We start from the raw sequence: 22,467 nt of genomic DNA, 5'->3' as shown, positions 1-22,467 counted from the left end.
CGATAACCCTTATCAACTATAAAAGGAAAAAAAAATTATATTAAACAAGTTGTTGTTTAAAAAAGAAAATCCAAAATAACAATCTAAATTATCCTTTTTAGGGTCGATCTTCTTTGTCCTTCACATCCAGACAGTCAACGGGGGTGAAAGGAACAAACGGCAAGTTGAGCCTACATTTATTGAGTCAAATTCAGTACGAGCTCCATGGATACCATTAAAAGATGTACGACCAAGACTCATCAGACAAGACCCTGGTTTTGCACAAGACTCAGGAGTAAGACAAGACGGTGGAGCTGGGGGAAGTAACAATGGATTTTCACAGCCACAGATAAGCCTCCAAAGATCTGTTGGATCACAGTCAGAAGGGGTACCAATTAACCCTGAAAATCGAGTAAGGCAGCTTTCGGGACCCACTGATTGGATTCCTCTAGCGCCGCAAATTGATACTGGAATCAATACCCTTGATAACAGAGTGCCACAATTTAATCCTGTTGTTACATTGAACACGATACCTGGCAGACGTCTGCCGGTCACCGCTCTAGATCCTCTACTATTTAATCGCGAGCAAAGTGTTGTTTTACCATCGTCTAGAATTCGTGCAAGTGAAATATTCGCTTTAGTGCCAACTCCGGTGTTTATAAATCAGCCAGTTACGCCTTCACAGACGTTGGCACCGTCTTCACCGTCACGACCGCTTCCTTCAATAAGTGTTCAATCCATACCGGCACGGGTTAATGAAAATGGAAGACCTGTATTTCAATCTAATATAAATAAGATTAAAGTTGGCCATAATACGGTAAACTTACCAACCGTGCGGTCTGATATAATCAGTGAAGCAGTTTCAACTACACCAAGGCCCTTACCAAGCTCTACTCCTAAGTTCCACCAAGCTCCAATCAAAAGTAGCAACATAGAACAAAAAAGTGTTAGTTTACCAACCAGCATCACCAGCTCCGAGCCAAAAGTTGGCTCTTTTAGTGAAGAACCTGCAAAAAAGGACCAAAATCCAACTATTGGGATACCTGTGAGCCAAGAAAGGGGTCGAAATAGGGAGGTATTGAGCGAAACGGTGTCAGAAAATGGGGATATTGTTCAAGATACACCCTTAATACTCGGGCCAAATTTGTTTGACATTCGACTAAGTGTGACCGAAAAGGTGGGTTTAGTTGGGTCGCAAATGCCGGAATTATTGGTTGAAGACCCTGAATCAAATACTGATATAGCATCAAAATTAATGAAAGACCCCGTTGAGGGGGCTTCACAGGCGACTGTAAAGCTTGAAGACAACGAGCAAAATGAAGACGATACAAAAGATCTAATTAACTCCAAAGATGAATCAGTGGAAAAAGTTAAACTTTTACCAACTTTAAATGAAGAAGGGGAAATAGAAGTTATTCCTTCTGCTAGTGAAATCTCCCCCGTAACGCACGAGGAGGAACGTAACAGCATACAAAGTGAAGAAAGTGCAACAGAAATTAAAGTTAGTTTTAAAAACGATCAGACTGTGAACGGTCATCAAGGTCGTTTTCCATTTGTGACAGAAAAAGTTGAAATTCCATCTTCTGATATTGATTATGATTCAAGTGCTTCTGAAGATGAGTTTCTGCTTAATATTTACAATACACAGGTTATTAATGGTCATCAGCCATTTTTTACTCCGTTTGACGAGGAAGAAGATACTGACTACCTGCCAACAGAAAAATATCAAGTGTCTGACTATGAAATATCTCCTCCCGGACTAATTTTGGATTTTCGCGATTTTAATGTTTCTTTAATTGACTTTAAGAACGGAACTATTGTTCTCGAGAATAAAACTTATTTTGTTGATTCAGTTCCTAGTGAAGACCAAGGTCTTGATGAAAGTGATTTTAATTCTGAAAGTCCTCAGTTTAGATTCGAAACTGATTTTGGACCTGTCAACATTTCTAGTGAAGACACAACTCAGATAAAAAATTCCGATCAAGAGATAAACAACTCTGTTGCGACAAATGCTAATATTTTAAGTAGTGCCATAGAACTAAATTCAACATTTAGTGAAACACAATCTTCCTCAAATTTGACTACTGAAGAGCTCACAATACAGAATGATAATAATGATGAAGTTGATAATACAGTTAAAACGACTCCAACTACACCGTCTATCATATTTGAAACAACACTGTCTCCTATTCCGAAATCTGTCAAAACGGTGTTGCCAAATACTGATTTTACGACAACAGCAACATTACCGGTTTCAATATCTTCAGAAGTATCAAACTTTTCCCTTTTTATAAATAACACCTCAGCTGCACCTTTGGATGATGTGACAACTAATTCTTCAACAATGGACTCTACAACCCCTATTTTGCCAATTTCAGTTGGAGCAGAAACATCTAGGGAGTTTGGAAGACAAACTTCGCCATTCGTAACTATTTTCAACTCTATTTTGTCAACGTTTACAACAAAAATATCGGAAACTACTACTGAAAGAAAGAGCTCTCAAATTGGTTAGTGATTTTTCCTTATCATTTGAAGTTTCTCAAATATGGGAATATCAAGGGGATATCTAGGGGATCCCTTGAATATTCAATAACAGTACTCTGGTTCTCATCACAGTAAGATGTTATTTATTAACGTACCTATGCGTACATTTCTTAATTTTTTTGAGGTGTCGCTCTCTATTTAAAATCATGACAAAAGTTTGCGCGTGCCAAGCCTGGCGGCTCTGTGCCAATAGTTATAGGGATTGTGCAAAGGGTTTAGGGGACTGCGCCGAGCATGGTGCAACTGTTTCACGGCACACGTGGCGTTCCCAGACGTAGACCAGGTGGCGGGAAGTCAGTGCACCATCGATATTTTTAGTAAATCAAAAGTAACGAAGTAATTTAGGTTTTTTTATGAAAATTTTCTCTCCATGGAGTCATTTATATTTAACAATATTTTCTGGTGACCTCGTTTACGAACATGAATTAGTTTTCTATCTGATATTCGCGAATAGTCGAAATCTGCCAGACGAATATCAAACAGTTCGTGATAAAGAACTGTAAGTAACGAACGACCCGGCTCAATAGTAACCGAAACTCTAAAAAACGGAATTTTGATACCAGTAAATGCATCAAAAGAATTGGATTTTTATGTTGATTTCGAATATATAAGTTTCATCAAGTTTAATCTTACCCATCAAAAGTTACGAGCCTGAAAAAATTCGCCTTATTTTTGGAAAAAGGGGGAACACCCCTAAATGTAATAGAATCTTAATGAAAATCAAACCATCAGATTAAGTGTCACAGAAAAACCCTACTGTAGATGTTTCAAACTCCTATCTGCAAAAATGTGGAATTTTGTATTTTTGCCAAAAGAAAGATCAAGGATGCGTGTTTATTTATTTTTTTTCACAGGGGTGATCGTATTCGTATCGATCCAGTAGTCCTAGAATATCTTGAGAAGGCTCATTCGATTTGACATTAAAATTTCTAGTGCCCTTTTTAAGGGGCCAAAAAATAGGAGGGCAACTTGGCCCCCTCCCACGCTCATTTTTTTCCCGAAGTCACCCAATCAAAATTTTGAGATAGCCATTTCGCTCAGCATAGTCGGAAATCTAATAAATATGTCTTTGAGGACGACTGAATCCCCACAGTTCCCGGGGGAAGGGTTGCAAGTTATGAGCTTTGTCCATTGTTTACACATAGTATTGGTTATTGGGAAGTATACAGACTTTTTCAGGAGGGATTTTTCTGGTGGGGCAGGGGTCGGAGGAATGAGTTATGCGGGAGGATCTTTTCATGGAGGATGTTTCCTCGGGGGAAGGGACATTTCTATGAAGGGGGCGCCAAAATTTCCCAGAATTATTTAAAAAACGATCAGAAATTAAATAAAAAGACAATTTTTTTCAACTGAAAGTAAGGAGCAACGTTAAAACTTAAAACGAACAGAAATTATTACGTATATACAGGGTTTCGCCCCTAGTCAATACTTCGCTCTTTACGCTAAGTTTTTTTCAGTACTTTCAAAAGAGCTATCTATTCTAATTAAACGGCCTTTGTGATTCAGGGATTTGTGATTCGGGGAAAATTCGAACTTTAGCGTAAAGAGCGAGGTATTGACTAGGGGGCGAACCCCCTAATATACCTTATAATTTCTGTTCGTTTCAAGTTTTAATTTTGCTCCTTTCTTTCAGTTGAAAAAACTTGTTTTTTTTTATTTTATTCGCGAAAAGAAAAGAATTATTTGAACTTGGAAAGCAAACCTAGGCTGATAGTGGAAACTATTCCTAACTGTAAGTTTTTAGCACCGTATTCGGATTAGGACACTCATGGTTTTAAAATAATCTACAATTTACTGTTTTTTTTTAAATCTATTAAATCAATAAATTCAATTAATGAATAGCATTGTTGCAACCCTAGCTGAATCGTAACTGTGGCCAAATTACTTAAACCAGTTTATTGAGATAAGTTGACTAAGACAACGTAAGCATGAGCAATTTTCAAAATCCAGCTTTACTTTCCACTGGGCATTCACGACCATCGTTGCCAGCACCTACATGAAAAATTGTACCGATTTTCCGACCAGAATTGCGCTACAAATGAGTCTTTGTGGTACAATTATAGCATTCTAACTATGTTTGCATTTCACAAAAAAAAAAACAAAAAAACAAATAGAACCTTTTCGACCAGAATTACACTACAAACTGTTCTTTGTGGTACAATTAAAGCATCTAAGTATGTTTCCATTTCACAGAGAACAATACTAAAATAACTTCTTGTTGACCTGAATTGTACTATAAACGTTTCTTTATGGTATTAAATAAAAAAAAAACAGTTTTTTTTAACTGAAAGTAAGGAGCAACTTAAAACTTAAACGAATAGAAATTATTCCGTATATGAAAGGGGCTGTCCGCTCCTCAACGCCTCGCTCTTTACGCTAAATTTTTTTATTGTTTTAAAAAATAAAGTTGTGAGACAGAGTCAAATATATATATATAACCCTACTATCATGTTTAACCCCCAATAACCCTACTATCATGTTTATTACGTCTATTTTCAATTATTTTGTCAATGCAACATCAAAAATTAAAACGAACAGAAATTAGTACGTATATGATTGGGTTCGCCCCCTAGTCATTACCTCGCTCTTTGCGCTAAAGTTTTATTGTACTTTCATCAGAGCTATTTATTCTAATTAACGGTCTTTGTGATTAAGGGTCATTCATAAGGAATTGGAACAAAATTTGAATAGCGTAAAGAGCAAGGTATTGACTAGGGGGTGAACCAAATAATATACGTAATAAAAATATACGAATATAGAAGTGCGTTACGTAAGTTAATTAGTAAGTTACGGCAGAACAAAATTTCGAGAAAGCCATTTAGCCCAAAAAAAGTAAAATTAATATGCAAATTTGGTTTGATTATACATGTACGGTCAGCCAAAATAAAAGCAGCATTAACTCAAAAACGTTCAGAAATTATATAAAAAAAAATAGTTTTTTTTTTAACTGTTAGTAAGGAGCGAGATTAAAACTTAAAACGAACAGAAATTATTCCGTATATGAAATGGGTCGCCCCCTCCTCAACCCCTCGTTCTTTACGCTTAAGTTTGACTCTGTCTCACAACTCTGTTTTTTTTAAACAATAGAACACTTTAGCGTAAAGAGCGAGGGGTTGAGGAGGGGGCAGCCCCTTTCATATACGGAATAATTTCTGTTCGTTTTAAGTTTTAATGTCGCTCCTTACTTTCAGTTAAAAAAACTTGTTTTTTTTAATTCAATTTATGAATATTTTTCACTTAATGCAGGTTTTGATCTTGGCTCACCGTACATGAATAATTAAAACAAAATTGTCATATTAATTTACTTTTATTTAGTTAAATTGCTTTCTCGAACGTTTTTATTAATAATAAATGTATGTAACTTACGAATTAACTTACGTAACGAGCTTCTATATTCATATATTTTTAATACGTTTATTAGGGGGCTTACCCTCTAGTCAATACCTTGTTCTTGAAGTTAAAGTTCGAATTTTGTTCCAATTCTTTAAAAATGACCGCTTAATCACAAAGACCGTTAATTAGAATAAATAGCTCTTATGAAAGTACTAAAAAATCTTTGGCTTAAAGAGCGAGGCATTGACTACTGGGTGAACGCAATTATATATGTAGTATTTTCTGTTCGTTTAAAGTTTCGATGTTGCTGCTGTTGCAGTTGAAATACTTGTTTTTTTATATTAAATTTCTGATCTTTTTTTAAATAATGCTGGGAAGTCTGGCGTCCCCTTCATAGCAATGTTCCTTCCCCCATGAAAACTTCCTTCATGGAAAGATCTTCCCCCATAACCCCCGACCCCCCCCCCACTACCAGGAAAAATCTCCCCTGAAAACGTCTGTATACATCCAAATAACCAATACTATATGTTAACATTGGGTAAAGTTCATAACTTTCAGCCCTCCCCCGGGAACTTCGGGGGATTAAGTCATCCTAAAAGACATACTTATAATATTTTCGAACATGCTGAACAAAATGGCTATCTCAAAATTTTGATCAGGTGACTTTGGGAAAAAAATGAGCGTGGGAGGGGGCTTAGTTGCCCTCAATTTTTTTGGTCACTTAAAAAGGGCACTAGAACTTTCAATTTCCATTCCAATGAGCCCTCCCACGATATCCTAGGACAACTGGGTCGATACGATCACCCCTGGGGGAAAAAAAACAAACAAACAAACAAATAAACACGCAGCCGTGATCTTTCTTCTGGCAAAAAATGCAAAATTCCACATTTCTGTAGATGGGAGCTTGAAACCTCTACAGTAGGGTTCTCTGATACGCAGAATATAATGGTGTGATTTTCATTAAGGTTCTATAACTTTTATGGGGTCTTTCCCCCTTTTTTAGAAAATCAACAAAATTTTCTCTGGCGCCTAACTTTTGATAAGTTGGACTATACTTGATGAAGCTTATATATTTCAAATTAGTATAAACACCTGATTCTTTTGATGTATATATTTGTATCAAAATGCCGTTTTCTAGAGTTTCGGTTACCATTGAGCCGGGTCGCTCCTTACTTACAGTTCGTTACCACGAACTGTTTGAAAAGGATTTTATCCTTATTCGAACTTTTATTTATCGACGCCAATAATTGTATGTTGTCAGGTGGAGAGACCGAGGCGTCAACCAAGTGCAAATTATGTTCTGGTCTTCAGAAACCATGGGGGTTCTCAGCCATACTCATGTTAATTTTTGCTCGTTTTGTGTTTGACTCGGAAATTTATCACTGTCTATTAAAAGGATTTACCCCAATTTGAACTTTTTATTTATCGTCATGGAAAGGCAGTGTTGTCTTCGAAATTATCTATGACATTAAATTAATAAGTAAGGCTATTGCTAAGAATTGTGGTAACCACACTTGTATGTAATTATAGTCACATATTCTTCACTGTAAAAAATAAAGAAAACGCCTATTTGGCTCATTTTTTAACTTTCTTTTTAAGGTTTCCGGCATTTAGTCACTTCCTTCAAGCATTTTCCGGGTTATTCCCACCCAACCCAGAAACTATGACACTCGCAAATTCTCTATTCAATTCGCTTGCTACGACTAAGGTAAAAATTGAGTTTTTCCTTTTTCGTTAGCAGGAAATGATCCCACAAAACGTCAATTTATTATTTGTTTTGGTATTAATGGTCAATTAGAAATTTTGAAATTTGTTCTAAATAATGTTCAAGTGCCGAGGAAATCAAAATAACAACATCTTTTGCCTCCTGGACTCATCTTAGGTTTACTCACACCTGACATTTTCTAAGATTTTCCTTTTGGATGTTTCAAAATTATGGCATTTTTATGGTAGCATCACATTTGCCTCGATATTGCCACGTTGATCGTCAAAATGATTAAGCAAAACTAATTGGTCAAATTTGACAGCACTTTTTGTGAGTAAAAATTCAAGTATCAACAATAAGTAGATTCCCAAAGTTATTCTCCACTTTTCCTAATCTTCTAAGGGTACTTGTGCATTATATGGTACACAAGAAAGAAGTCAAGTTTGGTTAATGCTAATGAAATATAATACAATAGGAGGAATATATAATAGTTTAGAAACAAATTTGGGCTATATATTTGCTCATTAGGGGGGTGGGGTGGGGGGTAAAGCATAGCATATATTAAATACGTAACCAAACATAGGTACCTTTTCCCCCCTCAACCCCAAAAAACAACAGTTTAAATATTGAAACGCAAAGACAAACCACACTTTACCATCCATTTATCTGTTGCAAATACCCATTTGATGGGTTTCCATTAGTAGTTCCTTGTACAGTATATAGCGTTGTGTACCATAAAATCCACACGTATATATATATATATATATATATATATATATATATATATATATATATATATATATATATATATATATATATATATATATATATATAATATATATATATATATATATATATATATATATATATATATATATATATATATATATATATATATATATATATATATATATATATATATATATATATATATATATATATATATATATATATATATATGTATTATATCCTCGAATGGATATAAATTACCACCCGAGGAGGGGAGCCATGACATTTAATGTTGGGTTTTGCAGGACTTGACTTTGTATATATAGTCCCACCTATTATATCTCAAATTCCATCACTTGTACCCTCAAGCCTACTTCTGGTTTCTGGTCTTTTCCTGTGGTCGGGCCTCCACGATGGGATCGAATATTCAACTCTGTGAGGGAAGGGACAAATGCACTAGGTGAAGGTATTTACAACTAAATGTACATCATACGTCGCAGGTCCTTGCCTTTGGGTACAAGTGTGTCTGAGGCTGCATTAAAACTTATTTGAAGACCCTTTTGGATTAGATTTGTATCATCTTGCAATCTTTACCTGTAAGATCTTTGTAACCGTGTGACCTCTAATTTGTGTAGCTTTTTAATTGTGACCTATCTTACCTGTGGCAGAAATGTACAAAGGATATTTTTCAGAAAGTCCAATAATTTTTTTTTTTTTGGGGGGGGACTGTGTTTAATGCTATAAAATACAAATTGGGTGTGATAGTTTATTTAAGAAGTTGTAAGAAGTGCCCATAAATCCCCCCCCCAATGCGAACGCCCCTGACCCGCAGGTAAATTTTGACGTGGCAATCCAATTTCAAATACTTTCAGGTCCAGAAATATAGGGGATATAACTCAATTTGAATTGGGGAGGTTAAAACTTAAAATACCTTTTTGTACCTTATCAAACAATTCGTGGTAACGAACTTTAAGTAAGGAGCGACCCGGCTCAATTGTAACCGAAACTCTAAAAACGGAATTTTGATACCAATAGATACATCAAAAGAATCAGATTTTAATTCTTATTTCAAATATATAAGTTTCATCAAGTTTAGTCCTACCTATAAAAAGTTACGCGCCTGAGAAAATTTGGCTGATTTTCGAAAAAAGGGGGAAAGACCCCCTAAAAGCTGTAGAACCTTAATGAAAATCACACCATCATATTCAGCATATCAGAGAACCCCACTGTAGGGTTTTCAAGCTCCTATCTACAAAAATGTGGAATTTTGCATTTTTTGCCAGAAGAAAGATCACAGATGCGTGTTTATTTTTATTATTATTTTTTTTTTCCAGGGGTGATCGTATCGACCCAGTGGTCCTAGAACATTTTGGGAGGGCTCATTGGAACGGAAATTAAAAGTTCTAGTGACCTTTTAAAGTGACCAAAAAAAAATGGAGGGCAACTAGGCCCCCTCCCACGCTCATTTTTTTCCCAAAGTCACCTGATGAAAATTTTGAGACATACATTTTGTTCAGCATGGTCGAAAATATTATGACTATGTCTTTTAGGATGACTTAGTCCCTCGAAGCCCCCAGGGGGAGGGCTGAAAGTTATGAACTTTACCCAATGTTTACATATAGTATTGGTTATTGGGACCCTGCTCAATGGTAACCGAAACTCTAGAAAACGGTATTTTGATACAAATGGATACATCAAAAGAATAGGATTTTAATGTTAATTTCAAATATATAAGTTTCATCAAGTTTAATCCTACCCGTCAAAAGTTACGCGCCTGAGAAAATTTGGCTGATTTTCGAAAAAAGGAGGAAAGACCCCCTAAAAGTTATAGAACCTTAATTAGAATCACACCATCATATTCCGCATATCAGAGAACCCTACTGTAGAGGTCTCAAGCTCCTATCTACAAAAATGTGGAATTTTGCAAGAATCTCTAAAGTTTTTTATCGTTTAAAAAAAAAATAGAGTTGTGAGAAAGTCAAACTTTAGCGTAAAGGGCAAGGCGGTGAGGAGGGGACAGCCCTTTCATTTACGGAATAATTTCTGTTTGTTTTAAGTTTTAATGTCGCTCCTTACTTTCAGTTAAAAAAACTTGTTTTTTTTATTTAATCTTAAAGGATTAGGGAAAGTGGAGAGTGCAATTTTTGATGAAAATAACTGTATATGTAGTTATGCAGATTTCGGTATTCAAACAACGATTTGAAAGACTTTTAGATCCGAAACCTCAGACCCTGGAACCATTATAATTTCCAATCATCCAAATTAAAATCCACCCCCCTAATTTCTAGGCACTTCTTATTGCTTCTTGTTCAGATTATCATATAAAATTTTCGTCTTTATGTAGCCTACCTTTATCTTAAAAGATTAGGAAAAGTGAAGAATGGAATTTTTGATGAAGAAACCTCTATATACAGTTATACACATTTGTTAATCAAATTACGATTTGAAATACTATTAGATCCGAAATATTTGACCCTTGGGCCTGGAGTTACAATGGAGTTACAAGTTACAATTGAGATCATATTCGTAATTTTAAAAGGGTATGCTTTTTTATGGCGTGGCTTTTTGTCTTAAATTTTCTTGAATTTCTGGATACTTCTTATTCAAACTATCAAATAAATTTGCTTCTTAACAAATGCCCCTCCCCCAAACTTTAAAGAAAAGCGTAAGTGAAAAGAAGCTAAAATCATATTGCACCACATAGCTAAAAAAGGTGGGAGGGGCATATTACACCACATATACACCACATAGCTACCTTTGAAGGTTAGTTGTCCCTGGTAACCAACAGATTGTTAATTGTTGAAATTTTATGCACGGACAGCATTGTCGAATTTGACCAATTCGTTTTGCTTATTTTCAGGGGCGTAATTTGCTATAGGGCAGGGGGCAACTGCCCCTCCAAGACTTCGGCCCCCACAGACCTCAGTTGCCCCCTCCCCTCCAGCTGAAATTTAGTTTTTTCCAAAATCTTGGCTAAACCAAGATAGACCTGCGTAATTCAAGCATCAACAGACATATATCAGTTTGTTTAAGTACGTATTCACCTTTATAGTACTAAATAGTACCTTTATGGTACCAAATGGCCTTTGTTTTTAGTTTTTACTGTCATTTTCACTTCATTTTAGAAAATTCGCCCCCACTTTGCCCCCCCCCCCCACCCAAGATTTTGACGAAATTCCGCCACTGCTTATTTTGTGTACTTTTTTTCATGGCTCAACGTGGCAACACCGACAAAAATGTGGTACTGCCCTAAATACATCATAACTGTGAAATAAGCAAATTTAGAAAATTGCATTTTCAGCTACAAATAAATCCAAGGTGAGTCCATGGGCCGAAAAATGTTGTATTTTAACGTCCTTGGTACTTTCATCCCCGAACTCGTCTTAGGTCTATCCACACCTACAAATCACGGTTTTAATAAATTTTTCTCTCGGTTGTCTCAAAATTATTAAGTTTTTAGGGTGATGTTCTATTTTCGTCAGTGTTGCCACAATGGAATGTGAAAAGAAAATTTGGCAACACTTTTGATTAAAACTGAAACAAAAACCATTCGTTGATTTCGAAGGATCTTCTTTGGCTGTTTGGTGCTATTTTTTTTTAGTTTGTTTTTGTTTCGTTTCGTTTTTTTAAATCGATGCCCCCTACAACTGCATATGGTCTTCTGCTTTGAAAACTAAATTCCCAATTTGTCCTAATTTTTAAGATATGTTATGTATGTTTCTTTGATACCCTATTCAAATGTTCAGATTTCATTTTCAGTGTCGTGTGTATTTAAAGTCTAACTGTTTGATTAAAAAATTTGATAAAAAACCTAATTCATACATTTTTATCTAATTCCTACCTTACTAATTCTTGCCTTACCTTTTATAGTTAGACTAACTCCATTTAATTGTAGTGTGAAAGTGATCTAACTATTTTAAACTTGACTTGAAATATTGGTTAAACTTTTTTCCGAAGTTCACTTTTTTTTCGATTTTCTAATGTTTTGCTTTGAAAAATTTACACTCAAAACCGTAGTATCTAAAATACTGAATGATGCGGGAAAAAATGTGAGAATATGGATGATGGATAATGTGAGAATATTGGGATGATGGAAAGTAATGGATGATGTGAGAATATATCTTATAATTTTGTCAAAAATCAATGATGCTTGGGTTAAATTGAAGACACCAGTAAAATAAAATTCCAGGAATTCGTTTTGGGGAGAAAGGAGTATGAATTTCGATTCTTCTAATTTCCTAAGCAAAGACGTTAAACTTAGCAATTCAATTTAAAAATGCACTTTTTTTAGCTTGTGTGTTTATCGTGTGCGAGCACATTTTTGTATGGAGTTGGTAAAATTAGTTTTAAAAAATTATTAAAATTCAAAGGTCAAAATGTTGCTTGTCCTTTAGCGTCAATAACCCTTAGTTTCGAAAACTTGTTTTTTTTAAATAAAAGTGCAATGTTAACAGTAAGTTACGGTTTGAACGGAAAAGACTCAAAAAGTGTGTATAAAAATCAGTCAGTTTCGCTTCCCTCCCTCCAGCTCTTATTGTTCCTTGGGGGTACAACTAACTCTGTTTATTCTTATGGTACTTTTACTAATCCTACCTGTATATAAGTGATATAGGGGGAGTCCTCTATGAATGGCCGAGACTCAAAAACTGTGGTCTTAAAATAAGCTTTTCAGTTTTTATGTCCCTAGAGGAATTCTCAACACCCATCCTTAGGGATTTGGACTTGTGTGCACTTATGTTAATAACCGTTCCTTAGTAGGCTAACTAATATTTCATTGTTCATTTAAAGTCGGTCCTTTGAAAAATTCTGAAAACTAACCTATTTTCCTAATAAATACGAAGGTGAAATATTCACCAAAAGTAGTCTCATTTTTCCGTTTGTTCCACTCCTACCCTAAGTTTGCTTAGGGGTAGTGATTTTTTTATCACTTATTTTTAATATTTTTCTATTTTTGTGGCAGTTTATTTTTTTTTATTATTTTTTTTTGTAGCCTTCGTTTCGAGTGTTTCAAGCTACCTATTGGCTCTGTTTGAATAGTTTTATATGTCTATTTTGTGTGTTTGATAAAATTTAGAATCCAAAGAAGTCGCTCCTGGAAACTCTTTTTTCCAAATGAATATAACGTTGTTACTGTCCTTCCAAATGTACAGGTCTCGTCTCACCTTCACCCTGCCACATGGGAAAACAAGACTTAGATCTATTTGGTATGAGCCAAGATACTGTTTTTTAAGAATAGAAAATGGCATTTGCCGCAGAGTAGAAACATTTCCAGAAATAGTTCTCTATGAAAGTTAAGTTAATTGGATGTTTGTACTCAGAAAATAATTTTGGGTTTTGTTAGTTTTCTAGGGGTCAACTAAGACATAAATGGCAATGTCTTGAGTTTCATTTTTACATAGCCAGTTTTACAAAGTTTTCGAGAATCACACAGGGATTCACCCCTTCCAAACCCCATTCCATCCAAATACTTCACTTGTTCTTAGGATATCAATATATCTTCCGCTTTGTCTGACCCCCTGCCCCACATGAACTGCAAAGGGGGGGTCAGTTAAATATCTTTGAACTAAAAATTGTTTTATTTTTGCAAAGATATTTAACAGTTTGTAAAATTTTTTTCAGAGACAAGCACTTTTGCAAACACAGCTGCTGCGAGTGAGAATATATACACCATCGAAACAAGGTCTCCAACCCGCCAGACTCAGCCTGCGACAGAACACGTATCCACATCTCCCTCCACAACCCACGGCATATATGTTCCAGATTCGACCCAGGAACCAGAACCAAGAGTATCATTATATCTTCGAATTAACATTGATACCACATGGCAAGAGCTGTGTCATCACATTGATGACTTCCGCTCAGCTCTTTCCAACGTTGTATCAAGGGAGACTGGGAAGACAATTTCACCAAAGCAGGTTGTGATTTATAATATTGCTCGTTGTGCTATTGAGCTGCATAGCTCTAGACGCCGTCGAACAGTGTCTGAATCAGTTGCAGCACTTGTTTATGTCACAGATTATCATGGAATTTACAGTTATCGTCTCACAGAGGCACTTGAGCGTGGACTTGAGAAGAGAACGTCATTAGAAGACTTTCCATTGGCTAGAAAGGTAAGGAATTTAAGTAATTTCGTTTTTAGCCTATATTTTGTAGCTATCCCAGGACACTCGGTTCTTACCCATTGTTCCTGACAATTACAAGTGTCTGCATGCGAAGAGACTGAAACCTTTTATGAAAAAGAACAATGTTGGCTCTGTAAGTAATGCATGCTAGGAGATCGTTCTAGGTGGTCTGGATCACTACTTTTTTCTAAACGTTTCTCAGGATCCTGTTAGCTTTAAAAAATACATGGGAAATTAAAAAAAATTAAAAATTTCGGGCATCTAAGTTTATGTTTTATTCCGTGTCTGTGAAAAATGGCAATATTTCTTTTATTCAATTTGTGAGTCAGGCTTAAAATGGCTACAGTCTTCAAAATTATGGTGGCATCCTTAGTCACTTGATGGCATGCTAGATTGGCACCCACTTAACTTTTGAAGGAATTGGGGAGGGGTAGTTAAAAAGAAATATAGAAATAGGACAGGGAGAAAGGTTTGTAAAAGGATTTTTGCCAGACAGTGTCATACCTTTTCAGAATGTCGTAAAAAAAGATTTTTTTTTTTGTATTTCCATTTTTTTAGGAGGCAGGAATAGCCACCCAGTATTAGACAGTCTTTTTACTCAAAACGAAAAGAACTGCTAATCAAAGAAGATAATATTCTACTTGTTGTAGCCTACTCATGCCTGGACAAAATAAACAAGATTTACACAAGCTACCCCACCCCCTCCCTCGGGAGAGATTGAAAATTATAACGTAAAAGAACAATTTTTGAATTTAGACCACTCTCATATAGGAATTTTCTGACCCCTTATGGTTTGGATTTATGGTTTGTCTTCGGTGACTCTTAAATGTATGTCTTTTGAATAGAAATAAGAAATGTTAGAGACTAAAGATCGGAATTGCAGAAGCCGCTGTAACCTTTAAAGAGTGAAGGATTATTCACAGAGTTAATTGACTTGAAAATTGTGTTACATTTCAACCTTTTATTCAAAATCTGTCTTAGCAACAACTATTTCTAACGAATTTTCTCTGGATTAATAATTAACATAGAAGAGAAGTTCAATAGCCTAGCGTACAGAAAGCCAGACCACGTCAGCCATACAGAAAGCCAGACCCCGTCAGGCATACAAAAAGCCAGACTATGCCAGCCATATTGAAAGCCAGACCACGTCAGCCATACAGAAAGCCAGACCACGTCAGCCATACAGAAGGCCAGACCACGTCAGCCATACTTAGCAGTTTCTGACAAAAAGAATCAAAAAGTGAAACATGATGTTTTTTTAGAGATCCATAGCCTGTTTTCCGAGGTGTTCCACAGGGAACCAACATTGGTACTATTTACTCTTCGGTGATGAACAGCGTTGTAAATGGTTTTGGAAACGTACGGAAATATTCTGATGCTTTAGCGCTTAGGTTTATCAGTTTATCAAACAGTCTATGGAAATGAATTGAAAGTAATGAGTGACTCGGCCAAATCCTAACCGAAACTTTAAAAAAGGGACTTTTGATAACAATATACACATCAATAATTGGCTCTTTTTGCTTATTCTAATGTTTAATATTACCCATCAGCAGCTACAATTCTGATAAAATCGATCTGATTTTCATAAAAGGGGGAAAACACCTCAAAAAAGTCAAGGAATCTATATGAAAATCACATCATCGTTTTGATTCAGCGTATCAGGGAACCCTACTCCGGAAAATTCAAGCCACTATCATAAGCCTCATTTGAACAGAAATTAAAAGTTATAATGCCCTTTTTTAGTGACCGAAAAGGTTGGAGGGCAACTATCACCCCTCCCGCACCTCTTTTTCTGCTAAAGACATACGATCAAAAACTTGAGACAACCTAGTAAGCTTATTAACTATACCTTTGGGGATATCATAACCTGATGACCCCCTCCCCCGTAGTCCCTGTGGAAGGGGCTGTAAGTTACACAATTGGCCCATTTTTCACATATAACATTTGTTATTGTGGAATACGCGGAAATTTTTTGGGGGAGTCTTCTGCGGGGGGAGGGGGATTTTTCACAGAAAGGATTTTCGTGGAGAGAAAAGTTTCCACGGGAATTTTCCAGGGATTTTTTTTGTGGGGGAAGGGAACGGGATCTCCTGGCTTGACTTGAAAAACAGTCGGAAATTAAATAAAAAAAAATCAACTGAAGGTAAGGAAAACATTGAAACTTAAAACAAACAGAAAACAATCAATATATGAGGAGGACTGCCCCTTCCTCAACCCTCTCTCTTTACGCTAAAGTTGGACTTTTGTCAAATCTCTTTGAGAAAAACCGCTGAAACACAAGGACCGTTGAGTTTAAATGAGAAGTATTTTTAAAAGACTTTAAGATTTTATGCATAAGAAATGAGGGTTAAAAGGGGACAGCCCCTTGATATACAAAATAATTTCTGTTTGTTTTAAGTTTTAATGTTGCTCTTTAATTTCATTTGAAAAAAAATAGTTTTTTCTTAAATCAAAATATAAGAGAACCCAACAAAGCAGTAGTTTCTATAAATGAGATAATAGAGAGCACATCAGTGCCAAACATTCAAAAATACGATTTTCCTTGTTGTTCAAGGCGGGGGACTGTAAACCTCCGGTCAAGTGTATTTGACAATGGCGATTTTGATTATATACTTTTTATTTCAATTTAGCGTGATTTTTTGGGGTTTCAGCTGGCACGAATGCAGAATTTTCCCGTTTTTTTTGGTGGTGGAGGGGATAATTTAATTTTTGGTACTTGTCTATTATATAAAATACACTCAAGAAGTGAAGTTTGGTGAATGCTAATGAAATAAAACAAAATATGATGAAAATACAATGCTTTAGTAAGAAAATTACGAAAACTACCACAAAGAATTATGGAAGAGGGGCCGCCCAGAGGGCGTAACCTAAAATAACCTAACCTAACCAAAACACCAACTAAATATTAATTAAAGAAAGCTGTAATGTGGTTTCCCAACAAGCCGAAGGTTATTGTCTGGTACAGACAGCGTGCAAAACCGGGTATTCACAATACAAGTTCTCGAGTGTGTTTTATATTTTAGACAAGTATTTAATTTTTTGGGAGTAATTTAAATAGGAAATTGAGAAATTCAGTCCAAAAATTCAGAAAAACTTGGATTTTGGGAAGGCTAGGCCAAAAGGCCATCTCCTCTACCATACATGCGTCCGCAGGCTTCAAGCCCCTACTTGAAATCTTAAAATCTTTCTTAAAATATTTCCACTTGAAATCTTTCTTTTCGTAACTACAAATTACTCTTCAATTGGTCCGAATAAAAATTATTGTTTAAAAGATACTGATATTTTTATTTCATATTTTGGCTACTATGGGCCGTCATTTGTTCTTTATTTGGTTGCAGCAGCTGCTGCAGCCATGATACGAGCAGGTTGCTGTAGCTCTGTAGCCATAATACTGCTGCAGCTTGTACAAAGCAGGAAACTTCACATTGATAAATAACTACGATTAAAAAAAATATATTTATTAATAATTAATGATTTATTAATTAATAACATATTTATTAATAAATAATCGTAATATTTTATGATTAAAATGCGTTTATTTTTTTTGCTAGATAATACAGTAGTATACCAGCTCTCTTTGCCAAACAATCTGATTCGTATTAAAGCATAATGATTAAGGATGGCGTGTACTTGTGTCCAGATATAGAAAGCGCCTACCTCGGAGATGGTGAGAAACGGCTGTATAGGAATCACTATATGAAACTTTATTTGGAAAGAGTACACCTCCGATTTTCTGAAATTAGAGCATTTTCACCTACAAATTCGACACAACAAAAGAGTTACCTGTTTTCAACGCAAGTCGGACCCCAATTCGACACTTGTCGAAATGCTTGGGGAATACCTGTGGGCGGAACCTGGTGTATTCGACACGTATATTCTTGTTTCTTTGTTTTTCTTCAACTTCATTTAATGTATAAAAGTATAAAACACTATTCAAAAAGTAGAAGTAATAAAACTTACAAAATTGTTTTAAGTATGTAGTATTTGGTTTAACAAATTTTAATATCGTACATTATTAAATACAAATAGTATTTAGTATAACAAAATTGTTTCACTAGCATTTTGGAAGGGATAGGGTCTAGGAAAACGAGTGGATTTAAAGAAATTTAAGAAGTATATTGTCATTATATTTGGTTTAGTGGATTTTATTTTCATATGCAGATTCTTAATTTCATCCAAAACATAGCTTAGGTTTTCTTTGGGGGGGGGGGAAGAGAGGGTCACTTGATATGTCTATGACATGATTATAGGTGTTTACCCCCCCCCCCCCCAGAAAATAAGATTTTCCAAGTTTGATAAAAAAAATTTAGTTTCATTGATAAGTGCTAAGGAAAGGGAATAATGACTTCCATGTGAACCTCTGCAATTTTTGGCAGTAGCAGGCACCCATAAATTTGACAGCTATATTTTTGTTAATGGACCCTGGAATTTTGACATCAATTATTTCTCATTTGTTTTACATGTTCAGTGATGTTTCGACAGAGTCACCTATATTTCGAAAGGGCCTGTTGCTGTCTGTCAAAAACTTCGACAAGTTTACTACAAGATATTCACAAAAGAAATAAATCAATTCATAGAATCCATTATCTACGTTTGAATTTCACTGAAGGAACATTTTTAGTGCGCCTGGTATTCCATACATTAAACAAGAATTTTCGACACTTGAAACCTAGTTTTGACAATGTAAAATTTGTTGCCATTCTAATTTAATTTTGTCAAGAAAAAGCTAATGTGATTAGAATTCAGATAAAATCAGATGTATCTTGATGCATTGGTGCTAATTCCAACTTTTTTTTGTAATGAATAACCAAGTAACACCAGTTTGAACATTACATATATAAAAAATTGTCGGGAGCTCCTTTTGTATCGAAAACAGGAAGCTGACTGAATTAAATGCTCTTTTCTTATCTGGGTATACCGGATAATGTGCCGACGTTTCCTATCGTTGAAATACAAAAACGGCTTCAAGAGATGGCGCTTTAAGTCATGGCTAAGCAGAGTTATTCCGTTTTGAAGGAAAATTTCGACAGGGGTTCCAAAATTGCACGGTCGAATCATCGATACCTTTACCCTATAAACATAAGTGACATTCGATTTTTCATCTTTGTAACACTAAATTTTAAAGAATCTAATTTCAAATAAATTTATTTCAATACATTTATAAAAATTGGTAATTAGTAGTGCAATGTTAGCATTAGATGTTTTTAGAAATTACAAGTAGGTTTCGAAGTCTCGAGTTAATTTCGAAGGCATTTTGAAAAAGTTTCTGTCAAAACACGTGTTTCAGGGTAATATACACTGGACCACTGATGTCAGATTAAATGGGAGAAGCTGTTTGTACGCGCCGAGAATGTAGTAGCCAAAAACCACTGAACCGTGATCTTACTGTATATTATTTATATACAGTGATAGGAATTCAGTTGTTGAATTAACATAGAAGAGTACTTTCATCCTAGTTTCCTTGTATTCATTTTACACTACACCCACTATAGATAATCTTCCCTATGTCTGGTACTTTAAGATAAACGCTGGTCAGTGTTTCAGGTTAGAAAATTTCTTGCACCCTTGAAACACCATATGCTGATCTACGTAAAAAAAAATACAAGTAAAACAATGGGGGTTTAAAGAGAGCAGGAAATCCTGGTAACAGTGTTAGATTTAATCCTGAACATCGCAATATCCTGACGCCCTATTTTGAAAAAAAGTCCTCCGATGATATTACGGTGCCTGTGTATTTATACGCGCTGACCAGGGATGTTTCCGGGATTTCTATTAGGGGGGAGGGTTGTACAGAAAACTTAAAAAACCTATCAATTTATTATATTTATTCTTGTTACCTTTTTACGAGTCGGACAAAGATTTCGGGGGGGGGGGGTAGACCCCTCGACCCCTGGACACGGCCTTGGCGCTGACTATTGTTTATTAGGCCTTTACCATTATGTGTGCTCCCTCCTTCCGTACTTTTTCAAAACAGGTGGATTTTTCTGTATCAATATATTTTTTGGTATTTATCGGTTATATAATAAACACTCGAAAAGTGAAGTTTGGTTATGAAATAAAACAAAATACGATGAAAATATAATACTTTAATAACAAAATTATGAAAACTACCACAAAGAATTATGGATGAAGGGTCGCCCAGAGCGCAGTATATTAAATACTTAACCTAACCTACGTACCTTTTTTGCCCATCAACGCGAAAAAACTTATTCGGAAATTCACGGAGTCAGAAACCTCTGTTTGCCTATCGAGCCAAAGGAATTGTCTTGTTAAAGAAGTTACCTGACTAGTTTTTGTCTTATGAGCGCGTCACAAATTCTCGAGTATTTTATTATACAACAGATAAATATCCTTTTTTTCATGCGCTATTTTTAGAAAGCTGGGGATGATCCCCCTCCCCACTTCCTAAACTCAACCTTCTTTAAACAGGACCTGTCAAAGGGGCGCTTCTATCTAGAATACGTTAATATTGGTTGTTATTCAATATACCCGCTTTCAAAGTCTTAAGCTATTGACCCCCCCCCCCCAGAAAAAAAGAATACACAATGACTCATCGGGTTAAATAGTATATCTTTAAGGTTCATAATAGGCAAGGATTACAGCTGCACAACGCTACTGTGGGGAGTTGAAGTCCAGAACTTTTTTCATGGATCTATTTAAATAAAAAGGAAATTAAAATACCGCAAAAAAGTTTTAAAATAAATTGTCAAATCAAGCTTTTATTGAGGTCATGGTTAACTAAAAGTTAAGTTACCCGTCTGTTAAAATCTCACTTTCTTCTGCTACCTGTCAGACTCCTTTTCTGCTAAAGCATGCGAATATTGATCCCGTAAAATCATTTTGAAGAATTTCATCGTTCGATCGCCTGCAGTGAGAAGAGACAAAAATGGTACAGGGCGTGCTAAGCGAGAATACGTTGCATTCTTCAAAATTACTTAATGGGACCAATTTTCATATGATTTGGTTAGAAAGTAGCTCTACAGGTAGCAGATGAAAATTGGATCTTATCTGAGGGGCCTCCCCAATCGGCTTGTTCCACTACACATAGCAGACTTTCTAAGTGTAGATCACGTCCCGTTTGTGCACTCAATTTTTAACAAGGGAGGCTCTTGACAACTTTTAACGTGACAGTTGAATTTGGACGAATGGTCGACTTTGTCAAATTCAATCCTTTAATCATTAGAACTATTAAAGTGAATAAGTTTCGAACACTAAACAAGATGTTTAGATGCAAAAATAAATAAAAATAGGAAAAGCCTAAAATAGGGCTTTGTTAACTATGTTTGTTTGTTGAGGGGCGGGGGTCTCCAGCTTGGAAACAGTAATTTTCGGTCATTAGATAAACATCAAGCGCTTAATTTTTACCTACTTTTTACAAGTCACGATGAGGGGGGGGGGTGCTTCTAAACTTCTTAAGACTTAGCCTTGCTGCCTTAGAAATGAGCTCATTGGTAAAGCCTGAGTAAAGGGGCGTGCGATGAACTAAACTTCAAATTTCGATAAATTGCAGATAAGAAACCCGAGGCGAGTTATACTTCTTTTGGGCGTCGTGTAGATGACCGAAGATTTGTCATTCAAGGCATCTCGTTATCGGGTATAAAGAAACGACTTGGAATTATTTTTGTTTCAGATTCTATAAGAGAAATTAGTCATTCTGGCAATAATAAGGTTTTATCATAAAGTGTTGCCACCCACATAGAAATGACGCATCGCTGAAAATAGTAGGCTGCTACTTGACTGAGACAGTTTGGTTGAGTCTTTGCATTCCACCAGCCTTCCTTTTGCCTTAGACCTTAGATCTGTCTGTGCTACCAGGGGTACAAAGGACATGTTCCGAATCTTTGCTTTTCTGGAGACACAGTTCCACAAGCTCACCTCTCGACTGAGACCCGTGCGTGCCAGCAGGGCCACCCATGGCTTGCACAAATTTTCTAAGGGGGTTCCGAATTTCGCACCCCTTTGTACATCTCAGAACACCACGTTTGCCGCATAGTTTTGCCATGCTTGACAAGATTTTGGTGGAGCGCACCAACTATTGTACGTGATTTCTGAAAG

General features: G+C 35.8%; 1 protein-coding gene across 1 annotated transcript in view; it reads left to right on the top strand.

Moving 5' to 3' along the window:
* Positions 1-22,467, top strand: part of LOC148953709 (uncharacterized) — a 123,955-nt gene that overhangs the window by 41,082 nt on the left and 60,406 nt on the right. The window contains exons 3-4 of the mRNA XM_089108441.1: positions 102-2,486; positions 13,910-14,400. Coding sequence (XP_088964567.1) covers positions 102-2,486; positions 13,910-14,400 — 2,876 coding nt within the window. The remainder of the gene's footprint in view (positions 1-101; positions 2,487-13,909; positions 14,401-22,467) is intronic.

This window comes from Artemia sp. Qi Xiang Cuo, chromosome 3, assembly GCF_049724085.1.
Source record: "Artemia sp. Qi Xiang Cuo chromosome 3, ASM4972408v1, whole genome shotgun sequence".
NCBI classification, from domain to species: Eukaryota; Metazoa; Arthropoda; class Branchiopoda; order Anostraca; family Artemiidae; genus Artemia; species Artemia sp. Qi Xiang Cuo.
The sequence above is the reverse complement of the archived record's forward strand: the minus strand, read 5'-3'. Positions and strand labels throughout refer to the sequence as shown.